The 12,177-nt window shown below is 33.7% G+C and overlaps 3 protein-coding genes across 3 annotated transcripts; 1 reads left to right on the forward strand and 2 right to left on the reverse strand.

Annotated features, from left to right (window-relative positions):
- Nucleotides 1-7,410: 7,410 nt before the first annotated feature.
- On the reverse strand, nucleotides 7,411-7,938 carry LOC100166831 (histone H3). The gene has a single exon (XM_001950164.5). It carries the CDS (start codon nucleotides 7,873-7,875, stop codon nucleotides 7,465-7,467), a length of 411 nt encoding a protein of 136 aa, XP_001950199.1. The 5' UTR covers nucleotides 7,876-7,938; the 3' UTR covers nucleotides 7,411-7,464.
- A 152-nt stretch (nucleotides 7,939-8,090) lies between these two features.
- On the forward strand, nucleotides 8,091-8,551 carry LOC100164828 (histone H4). Its single transcript, XM_001950192.4, has one exon. The coding sequence runs from the start codon at nucleotides 8,181-8,183 to the stop codon at nucleotides 8,490-8,492; it is 312 nt and encodes a 103-aa protein (XP_001950227.1). The 5' UTR covers nucleotides 8,091-8,180; the 3' UTR covers nucleotides 8,493-8,551.
- Nucleotides 8,552-11,851: 3,300 nt separating this feature from the next.
- Nucleotides 11,852-12,171, reverse strand: LOC100162745 (histone H2A). Its single transcript, XM_003244343.4, has one exon. It carries the CDS (start codon nucleotides 12,111-12,113, stop codon nucleotides 11,901-11,903), a length of 213 nt encoding a protein of 70 aa, XP_003244391.2. The 5' UTR covers nucleotides 12,114-12,171; the 3' UTR covers nucleotides 11,852-11,900.
- Between the last annotated feature and the right edge of the window lie 6 nt (nucleotides 12,172-12,177).

Here is a 12,177-nt window from a genome sequence, read left to right on the forward strand (position 1 = left end):
CTGTTACTTTTGAGATTTGACAGTTTTCTATACCAAAAAAAACCTGTTGGGGTTCTAACACACAAAATCTCCCCTTACCACTTTAATATATAATTTACCCTGTAAGTGAGTTAGTGAGGTAATTTTTATACTTATTTTATATCACTAAAAGCAGTAAAAGACTATGTGTGTAGTAAATTGAAATATATTTAAATATTTTGGTTTGTTATCATCATCAATTAGAATAATTTATATATAATAATTTTATGTAGCAAAATAGTTTATAAGAATATTCGAGGTTTTTGAAAACAATTTTGATTATGTTTAGAAAATTATATTGGGTTTGTTAAATAAACTGTTATAAATATAATAATATACGTATATTATTATGTATGTAGAGCCTTTTAGTCAGGGGCGTCATTTGCGGGAGGGGGGTGGGGGGGTTGCAGGGTGTACATTTGCACCAACTTTTTTTTAAAACGCCTTCTTTTCCTGCCATCAATAAATTTAAGCGCCGGTTTAAAATTCAAAATTATAAACTATTTAGGTTATTGTCATATCAAATTTCAATGAACAAATTGTTGCTTAACAGTGAACTTCTTTGATATAAAAAGTTATATTATATTATATATATGTGTGGATTCATCATATTGACGTACCATAATATCTATTATTTACACTCTAAGGCAATTCTCAAAGTCGTTGTAGTCAATTAAAAATTCTAAAATTTCAATAATTAAAACAGATAGGTATGAACAAAATAAATACTGCGTTCAGTATGGTTTTATTTTTCATAAATCACAATATTTTCAGTTCTATATCTGGAGCGTTTTCACATCGGCGTCGCAGTGAACACATGTCACGGATTCCGCCGAAAGAGTAGATGTTTAAAGTAATTTTATTTAGTTATTTGTTTTCATATTGTTTGGAGGCTTAAATTTACTTTTAATACTTAAAATAAATATTTAAAGTCACGAAAAATGTGCTATCCAAGTGTATCCAGTGGACTCATATTTTATTTTCGAACTAGAAATTTATAAAATACGCGAGATCGAATAATACAAACGCCGGCGTCGTTTTTCCAGTCCCCGGTCGTAGAATAATTTTATTATAACTAATAGGCGCATTCCTATATAGGGTAAGTATAGTTGAAATATCACCTCGACAGCACCGATCTTCGATCGCCAAATCAGTATGGCTTTCGACGCGGCCGTCAACAGAGGTTGAACATGGGCCACCTAAGGCGAAGAACCGAAATGAGATGGCGAGGGCTCAGCGTACCGTCGTGATCTGCACCATACGAGCATACTGCACCGTCTCTGCCGACGGGTATTCTCTGCTCGCGTCCATGGTTCCAGCCGATATCGTAGCCAACGAGAAGGCCAGGATGCGCCGGCGCCTCGACGATTAGGATGAGATTACGTCCAAAAGTGGCATAAAGAAACAGGAAAGAGCCATCAGCATCACAGCGTAGCAGACAAGATGGGATCGTTCGCCAAACGCCAGATGGACACACAGACTTCTCCCTGACGTGAGTCGCTGGCTGTCCAAGCCACCTCTAAGTCTGACATATCACCTGACTCAGGTACTGTCTGGGCACGGGTGCTTCAGGAGCTATCTGCACAATAAGGATCGGGCCGTTGACAGTTATTGCTTCTATTGCATGGACCCAGACGACACGGTTGAACACACGGTGTTCGCATGTCCGAGATGGCTCGACGACCGTGCTCGCATGACCGAGACACTCAGGAGACCCCCAAACGCCGATGACGTCCAGGAAATCCTGTGCGGACCCTTGCTGGTTGACCTGCCTGAGGAAACCATCGCCAGAAAACGATTGCTGCTCCAATCAACGACAAATCGGAACGAGAAGACCAGGCCTACCACAGATCAGCAACGAACAGGTGAAGAGCGCGGCAAGCCACAGCCTGAGCCACAAGGGACCACGATGAAGAACGGTCAGTCTCACCCTCGAGTCGCAACAGTGAAACGTCGGAGGCGTCACCGACCACGTTCTTCATCCCCCACTTGTGACACCACCGGAGGGATCTAGAATATACCGGAAGCGGAGGACATCCGAGTACGTGACTCCAGTGCGGCGGACTACAGTCGGCTCGCGAAAAGGAGATCCAGAACGAGTTAAACAGAGCGGCGGACTCCGGTCGGCCTGCCAACATGATTCACCGAACCATATAAAATTAAATGTATATTTGTAAAAAAAAAACGTAATGACCATTGTGAGGGGGCAGGACCGCCTAACCTTTATTTTGGCCATCGGCCGGTGTGTTGTTGATTTGTCAATAAACAATGGCGGCGCCGCGGCGGTTATGCCAAAGCAATTCCCGCGACGTCGTCGGTTACAAACTGGAAAAAAAAAACGTACTTGAAATAGACATATAAGTTTTGGTTTAATTTATAGAGATACATGTTATAACTGATGAGTCATAAGATACAATTTTAATATATAACTGGTAATTTTTTTTCCAAAAACGTAAAAGTTATAAGTATATTAATTATAGTAACTATTAATTTAGTGTAACATACTTAACAGTTAACTTCTATTGTTCACGGTTCACTTAATATCTATATTATAGAGATTAGATACCATGTAGGCCTAAAAAAAATGTCCACGTAATGGTCAACTGCCTATCCTGACGTGTGCACACTTATGAATAATATACTTATATAGGTAATATACTCGTAAATTTAAAAAAAATGAGTGTGCTGAACAATTTATAATATTTAAATACACAATACATTGTTGATTGTTAAAGTAAAATATTTTCAGTTATAATTCTTTTTAATTTTTTGGATTTTTTTTTGGTTGCAAAATCATTTGTTATATCTTCATAATTTATAGTGTTCTGTATTATAATTAGGGCTATGATTTATATGCAATAAAAAATGATGAAATACACATTTGTTTTATTAAAAATATGCAAATATATGTAATAAAAGTATGCTAAAATATACCACATAAAGATTATTAAATAAATACTTTTTCTACAAATATTTGAAAAAACTTGAAATTTCCAAATATCCTTCAATAGTCTTAAAAGTTGGATGTTTGGAAAATTAAATAAATGTCCGATAAGAAACCGTATCACTGTTTATCAAATATTTTACGTTTTTTCAATTTATTTATACCTATTTTTCGTAGAAAGTTGGTAACTATTAGTATTAATATATACATATACATTTGCTCACAAATATGCGATATAAGCCAAGAACGACACTAAGAACCTCGATCATTTTAATTTTAACAAACATTATATTTTCAACGCATCCAACGAAAATTATCTGCTAGAAATCAACTTAAATGTACTGTAATACTTGGGTATTTTGGGTAATATGTAGTTAGTAGGTATATATTGGGTAATACTAAGAATCATGATCAAAAATGAACTTAATTTTCAGGTGGGAGCACTATAAATAACAGGGCCCCAAAATCGCAGGGCCCGGTGAACGTGCCCCTCTCACCATAACGCTTGCTCCGGCACTGAACGTTAAGTTCACTTATCAGTTTAAGGAATTTACATAGTTTGAAACCAAATAAAAACCTTATCTTTATTTATTATTATTATCAATACTGAAGAAAAAAATTTATATAACAAATCTAAAAAGAAATTTAAAAAAAAAACTTAATAAAAATTAATATTTAATAAAAAAAACCATGAATAAATAAAACAATTCACCAGTTCCATGAATTTGTCTGTTCCTTGAAATTTCCTGTTCCACATAGATTTTAATATTTGCCTGTTCCAGATCTTACAATTTGTCTGTTCCATACTTTGCTATTTACCTGTTCCACAAATTTGCATGGTCACCATATTTCTCTTTTCCACATAGATTCTTAACTTGCCTGCTCCAAATTTTATCATTTGCCTGTTCCAATTTTTGGTGTTTACCTGTTCATTTGCTTTATCCTTTAAATTGCCTATTCCAAACTCTAGTACTAACCTGTACCATTATTTGCCCGGTCCTTTGATTTTCCTGTTTTCCATACATTCCCAGATTCAATTAATCTGAATATCAATTCACAGAACATTTTCCAACAGTTACGTTTAATTTAAATGTTATGTAACTATATATTTAAAAATATTTATAGTACATACTTAATACTCATAAACTACTCGTCCTAAATTCGATTTTTAGGTATTGAAATACTTAGACAAATATTCTGCTTTGGAACATGCAATTAAAACTGTATGTTGTACCTATATAAAAAGTAAAAACTTAAAAAAATGTTGATGATAAAAATTAAACAAGTAAACGAATTTTTGAAATAATGAGTGTTCACTGTTCAATTATAAAATAATCACCCAGTGTATAGAATAGGTACCGAATAAGTGTTCTTTTAATTTTTATAGTACAATATCCATAATATAGTATATTAAAACTATATTTTGTAGCTTTAAATAAAATATTGAGCGAACTAGAAGTTACATTATAGTATCAGTCGTAAAATTAATCTGAATATCAAATCACAGAACATTTTCCAACAGTAACGTTTAATTTAAATGTTATGTAACTATATATTTAAAAATATGTAGAGATAAAACAGTTAATATGTTTACTGCTATTTATTAATTTAACTAGTTAGTGGGTTGTACTAATGTATACTATAATAGCCAGCATAATATTTTTAATTTGACTAGATAATTTACTATAATTTAGGTATTTAAAACCATGTAACCCAACCTATCTAACTCTATATGGGGTAGTATTTTTGTAAATTGGATGCTTACAATCTATAAATTATAATGACTAATTATAAATAAGTACCTGAACCAGCATTATACAATTAATAAGTCTGCGATTATTATACAAATTGTTAATTATATTAAAATTATTATTTTAGTTAAAAACTATAAAGAAAAATGTATCTATAACTATATATAAGCTTACACTAATATTATGAAATCGTTTCTATGCTCGGGATAATCTCTGCAACTACTGAACCGAATATTCAACCTTTTTATATTTGTATACAAAATTATAACTAACAATTGCTATTTTATTTATACATGAAATCAAAAATGTTGGTTATTTTATCACAATTACATTCGAACGGGTTCAGTAGTTTGGCACCATGTAGTACGTACAAAACTAACACAAATCCATAATATTATAAATACTTGTACCTAGGTATATGATCTAAGTCTAAGTGTACCTACACGTATTTATAAAAGATACAGATGTTTAATATCGGTGCACATTTTAAGCATTAGCGTGTAAGTATATCTAAACATTAAAAAGTTAAAAATAGAAAAATGTTGATGTTTAAAAAAATTAAATAAAAAAAATTGATTTTTATAAATCAATTATTATACAGGGTGTCCCTCGAGGAATTACCCGTTGCGATATCTTCTGAGATAATAAATTTATCATAAATCTGTTTTTATATTTTATTTTATAATTTTATTTAATCCTTTGGTACCAAATATTTTTGAAACTATTGAAGATGTTCATTTTATAGAGTTTATTTTTGTGCAAATTATGATTTTTCAATATTTTATTTTCATCAATTTCATGATTTTATATAATTTTTTTAGTTTATAGGTAAAACGGCAAAAACCCGATTTATGTCCGGGTGGCAAATCCCCCTCTACAGCTTATGGGTATATCCTCACGGGACATACTGTATAGAATTCGTATGAAGGTACGGCTTGCCCTAGAGTCGCAATATGTCGTCATGCGTGTACCGTTCACTTGAGTTTGATATCATACTGAATTATGCAGTTTGTGTTCTGTTTGACATACTATTAAATGGTTCGGTTCTAGACCATATGTTTGAGTTCATCCCACCTCTAATTTTCATAAAAAATAATAACTGATAACTGATTTTTGATCGATACCAAAAATCAAAAATTTGTTTCATTGTAACACAACTATCCACAACTACAAGAAAATAAATTCAATAGTTAGGTTTTATGCGCAACACCATAATATAAAATGTACAAGTATTTAAAAATTATGCAGATCTTTATTATCAGGGTATCTTACCCAAGTCAAGGGGGAAAATATTTTGCAAATACATAAACACCTCAATTTTTTTTTTTTTTTATAGATACATGGTAAGCAATTTTATGAGCACTTATTAAGCTTATTCCCCATGAACGTGAAACTGTACATGTATACCAATATTCAAATGGACTTGTGTTCTGACGATCGGTATACGTATATTTGTTAAGTGTACAGCATATAACTATTAATTTATATCCGGACGGCCGTTTTTAAAATACATACCTACTATTATAGTATTATCAGAATGATTAGTTATTTTGTATTTTGCGGGGTCTAATACCGGGTTGCATTATTAAATCTTGTATATCTAATATATGATGTTTACAAAACAGAGCATTTAAATTAGGGACTGGAACCTTTATGATTTTATCGGTTTTTAAAAATATCGAATTTCGGTTTCGGTTTCGGTCAATACCGGTTTTAACCCTTATTATTTGACTTTTTTTTTTATCAATAAAGTACTATATAAAAAAATGAACATAATATTAATAACCTCCTTTTAGTGACAGGTATTTGTAATTAAGTGTAACTATTTCAGAATTTAGGTAATATTATAAAAAAATGAATTATTATAAAATAATAAATTAAAATAAATATATAAATTTTAATATTTTAAATAAATAAAAAGTTATTACTTATTAAAAAAAAAAATAAGAATGAATTTTTAACACACTTGGGCGACCCATGTTTCAGTTTGATATTATAATTTATAACATATATATGTATAAAAATATAAATTTAAACAATATAATATACCGCGCTAATGAAGACGGAAGAACAGTTCAGTAGTAGGTACAGTCGAATTGTCGTACAGAGCCTAGTATAGAGTATAGAGTTAACGATACCCGCATTAGGTTTAGGTATTTAATATTATCAATGCAGGCATACTAGTAAGGTAACAATTATAATTTATAATTTACATGACAACTTACTATGAATTCTGAATCACTTATAAATGTCCAAATTGCTATTATTTTCAGAAATTCTACATCAGCTATTGCGAATTGCGATTCAATAATAATATCGATATCAATTACATGGAAATTAGAATTTGGATTTTTGGTATTTCTTTTATGTCAATTCTATTGTACTTGTACACATAATAATATTCTTATTTCTTAGCATTGATAAACTTTTATAAGTCTACAATTCTATAATCATTTATTATTACCAATAATTAGTCATTACCTACTTACACCATAGATAAAATATCTCAAAGATTTTGGAACCGAAAAAACCTCTACATCAAATTAATATAGGTTTCGGTTTCTAAAAAAATGTACCTATTTAAGGGTTTCGGTCAGTTTCGGTACGGTTCTAGTCCCTCATTTAAGTATGCTTTTTATGGTTTTGAAAAATTTGCGATCCAGGAAGATAGTAAAATATTATATTGTTTGTGGTGGCCCTAAAAAGGGCCTTTTTAAGGTAATAATAATAATAATAATAATAATAATAGATCTAAGCACGTTCTCCACGAATACGACGAGCCAATTGAATGTCCTTTGGCATGATCGTGACCCGTTTGGCGTGGATGGCACACAGATTGGTGTCTTCGAACAGACCGACCAAGTAGGCCTCGCTAGCTTCTTGCAACGCCATGACGGCGGAACTCTGGAAACGCAGGTCGGTCTTGAAGTCCTGGGCGATCTCGCGCACTAAACGTTGGAACGGCAATTTGCGGATCAAGAGTTCCGTGCTCTTCTGGTAGCGACGGATTTCACGGAGAGCGACGGTTCCAGGACGGTAACGATGTGGTTTCTTCACTCCTCCGGTAGCGGGCGCGCTCTTACGTGCGGCTTTGGTGGCCAGCTGCTTCCTGGGCGCCTTTCCCCCGGTCGACTTGCGGGCGGTTTGCTTGGTACGTGCCATCTCGTAACTGTTTGATAGTATATAAACGATTTCAGAGTAATACAATGAACAATGATGCGCCAAAAAATAAAAACACCGTTTTATATAAACAAATCGAAACCGTATCCGTGGCTTCCATTGGTCGGTGTACTGTGCTTAGTTCCGAGAGTGGGAGAAATCCGATCGAGCATTTCGATTGGCCGTGGGCGCGCCCGTGAAACGTATAAATACAACGACGTTTCGTGTGCACGGCATCAATCTACGTTCGGCGTTCAGAACAGTAGTTCCTCCAGCACTCTCCAACAAGAAACCACTGATAACCAGATATGACGGGACGCGGTAAAGGAGGAAAAGGTCTAGGCAAAGGAGGCGCTAAACGTCATCGCAAAGTGTTGCGTGACAACATCCAAGGAATAACCAAGCCTGCCATTCGTCGGTTAGCTCGCCGTGGAGGAGTGAAACGTATCTCCGGTTTGATTTACGAAGAGACGCGTGGTGTGTTGAAAGTGTTCCTGGAGAACGTAATCCGCGACGCCGTCACATACACCGAGCACGCCAAGAGGAAAACAGTCACCGCCATGGACGTCGTTTACGCGTTGAAACGACAAGGACGTACCCTTTACGGTTTCGGAGGCTAACCTACACACACATAATACATACATACATTTTCAAAAAGGCCCTTTTCAGGGCCACTAAACTTTTAACTTACTGCATGTGTCTTCAGATACATACAACACTAGCCGGTCACGTCCTTAACATTAAGCCCCACGATATTTACAGAGCAACAATATTTTTCGAAATAATTAATATTACCTCTATTATATAATATATGTGGATAAATCCCTTTGTCCGGTGGCCGACACTGATCACAACTGTATAAAGGACGGCTGTCTAATAGTTATTCTAGTTTTCTTTTTTTATATATATCTGTATTCTATGGTAAAGACTGACATACAAGAGTAACTCCGTAGGAAAATGCTACTATGAACAACAAAATAACGGTACAAAATATATTTCAGTGATAAATTCAGCACTACTTTTATAACAGTAATGTGTTTTAGAAAAAATACCCTACTACTATTAACCGTAGTAAGGTTACAACTTACAGTTGCTACTGTTCACTTATTTTCTACACACTTTTTTTTTTTTTTTACATATGAAATACTGGGCCCCACTGAGAAAACTCGTGTGGGGGCCCAGGAGTTCGAATAACATAATTACGTACAGATTACAGGAACATGGTTAAAAAAAAAAAAGATTAAAAATTACAAAATTAAATTAGCGTATGAAAATCTAAGGTGTGTACAATTTGCGTTACTTAATAATAGTTTAAAAAGATTGAAATAAGTACATTGATATCATTATACATTATATTCGTAAGGAGAATCCAATAGCCACTGTAGAATGCTTTTTTTGAATACATTTATTGGGAGGTTTGTTATAGAATATTGCTATTGCTATTGCTTGTACGGACGGCTAATAAGCCTGTGACACATTTCAGGCGTTGGCCTATGATGTGTGGGATAATGTATTTGATAATATGAGTTATGTAATATTTTGGTTAGGCGTTAGTCCAATCAAATGGCGATTTTTAAGCACATTCGTGAAATGTTGAGTACCGCGGCCTAGGTCGTGTACCTATATGCGGATATTTTGAAAATTGGTTTTTGTAAAATAGTATTTTAGTGTTGCGGAGAATGTACTCACGAATTGTGGGAAGGCCCGATGCTTTGCTTTGCTTTGAAGGGATGGCTAAGCCGTTAACTATTCCAGGCTTTTGCCTCTACTAGTGGATGGAAATTTGGTCCGATGTGTCGCGTAAGGTTGTATTTGAAACATAGTAAGGTGCAGCAAGAATTGTTCTGAGAGCAATATTTTGAACGGCCTCAACTTTTGCCCAGTTAGACTTTGACAAAGTTGGGCCCCAAGCTGAACCTGCGTACGCTAGGATTGACCGTACGTACATTGAGTATATTTTTAATTTAGTTTTAACAGGAATTGGACTTTTCCTACCTAGAACTGGGTATAGTATACCACGGACTTTAGTAGCTTTTCGGATGGCGGACTTAATGTGAAGGCTAAAAGTCAAGTTTTTGTCGTAGATCATGCCGAGGTATTTTGTTATAGAAGGTGGTATTTCGTTATACATATAGTTTTGTACCAATTATTTCGAAATGTCTGTTAGTTGTGGTTTTTTTTATTTTTTTCTATGAGAAAATGGTTTTTCGCATGTCTTGTGTTGACTCCATGCGTTATTGGTTGCAATAAATTAAGATTTTTTAAAAATATAGCGGTTATTTTTAAATATATTTTCTTAACAGGGAGGACGTTTAGTTCAGTATATAATTTTTTTATTGGGTACATACGGTCTTTATTGAGCAATAGTCTAATAATTTGATTTTAACAGATTTTTAGATGTGTAATATTTTCGTAAGCGCCACCCCAGCCTATTATACCATAAGAAATCATTGATTCCACCAACGCTTTATAAACCTGACGTAATTTTGGTACTGTTAGAACTTTATTTAAATTTCTTAATATGTACATCATTTTTCGAAGTTTTTTTCGTAATTATTCAATTTGAGTTTTCCATCTCATATTACTACTGATTTAAATACCTAAATATTTAAAATTATATTCAATATTTATTGATTCACAAAAGCAATTATTTTCTAACTGTGTACAGGGGTCGTTATGAATTTTTATTTTTGTTTCAGTACGAAGTCTATTATCTATTAAGGCATGAGGTACAACTCATGTTTTTTCTAAATTTAAAAATAGATTATTTTCAGTTAACCATTGTTTTATCAATTTTAAATCGAGTTTTATCATATTAAATATTTCTTCCCATGAGTCACCTGAACATAGCATAACTGTGTCATCTGCATAAAAAATTAGTTGACTTTTTAAGGGGAGAGAGTGAATACCATTTAGCTGTATGTTGAAAAGTATCGGGGAGATAACTGTACCTTGTGGTACACCACATTTTACAATATTTAGAGAAATGATCACAGTATCTCGAAATTTTTTTTTTTTTATAACAGTTAATGGATTATGGAATTGGAATGAACTGCGAATTCTCGGTCGTGGTACCTATTAATAGTAGCAATGTATTCAAATCACTACGCTTTTACGTGTACGTTAGCCACTGTTACGGGTACTTTATGAATCGCTGTGAAAAGTTACTTACAGTGACCGTTACTTTTACACCACTTCAAAAATTTTGAATCGATGGGCACTTCTACTTCCGTAATAAATATCATATATATATAATATTTTGGTTTATTTGTGTAGGCAAAATGATAATTGAAACTTATGAGGTTGTTTAACTAGAAATATAATTCTGTGTCGTCAGCAGTCTTGCATAAGACACTTTAAAATATGTCAAGTGCAGCTTAATACAGTAATACTTTACCAGTGCACGATGGTTTAATCTTGATATGCTTAGTAACCCATGATTATGTTACAAAAATCATGGAACAATATTTTTCAAGCGGTAAGTGAACAATTGACATTCCCGGTTTAATACTACTAACAATATTATACATAAAGTTACAGTGTTTTGCCCTTTAAAAAGTAATCATATTTTTATGTTGATAATTTCAATCCATTTATATCGCCGTTAGTTATCGGTACACAATAATTACGATTGTTGATATTATTTTTTTCATTTTGATATTAGTATTCGAAATCGAAAACAATCGACTAGAAATTCACAAGGCATATTAATATACTCGCTATAATATTGAACAGGTTGTGTTGCATAATATTAAAAAATACTGTAATAAGCAAAAGTTTGCCAATATTCATAGCATTTCAAGAATATTAATAGCTTCGATTGGACTTTTAAAATCCTCCAACTAACTCCAGGCGAATAAAATTAAAATTTACGTTACTGTGCAACTTGTACGCATTGTAAGAATTTTGTTGTCACTTACGAAGAGAAGAACACCTTGGAGATTTGGGGCGCAGTTGAAGTATTAAAATCAATTGGTGGCCCTGAAAAGAGCCTTTTTAGTATAGCGAGTGTCGGATGATGAATATAATTACGCCTTCTTTTCTGTCTTCTTGGGCAAAAGAACGGCTTGGATGTTGGGCAACACACCACCTTGAGCGATTGTTACTCCGGATAGCAATTTGTTCAACTCCTCGTCATTTCTGATGGCCAATTGTAAATGTCTGGGGATGATACGAGACTTTTTGTTGTCACGGGCAGCGTTACCGGCCAACTCCAAAACCTCAGCTGCCAAGTACTCCATGACGGCGGCCAGGTAAACCGGTGCTCCGGCTCCGACGCGCTCGGCGTAGTTTCCCTTTCTCAGC

Source organism: Acyrthosiphon pisum, chromosome A3 (genome assembly GCF_005508785.2).
Source record: "Acyrthosiphon pisum isolate AL4f chromosome A3, pea_aphid_22Mar2018_4r6ur, whole genome shotgun sequence".
In the NCBI taxonomy this organism is placed as follows: Eukaryota; Metazoa; Arthropoda; class Insecta; order Hemiptera; family Aphididae; genus Acyrthosiphon; species Acyrthosiphon pisum.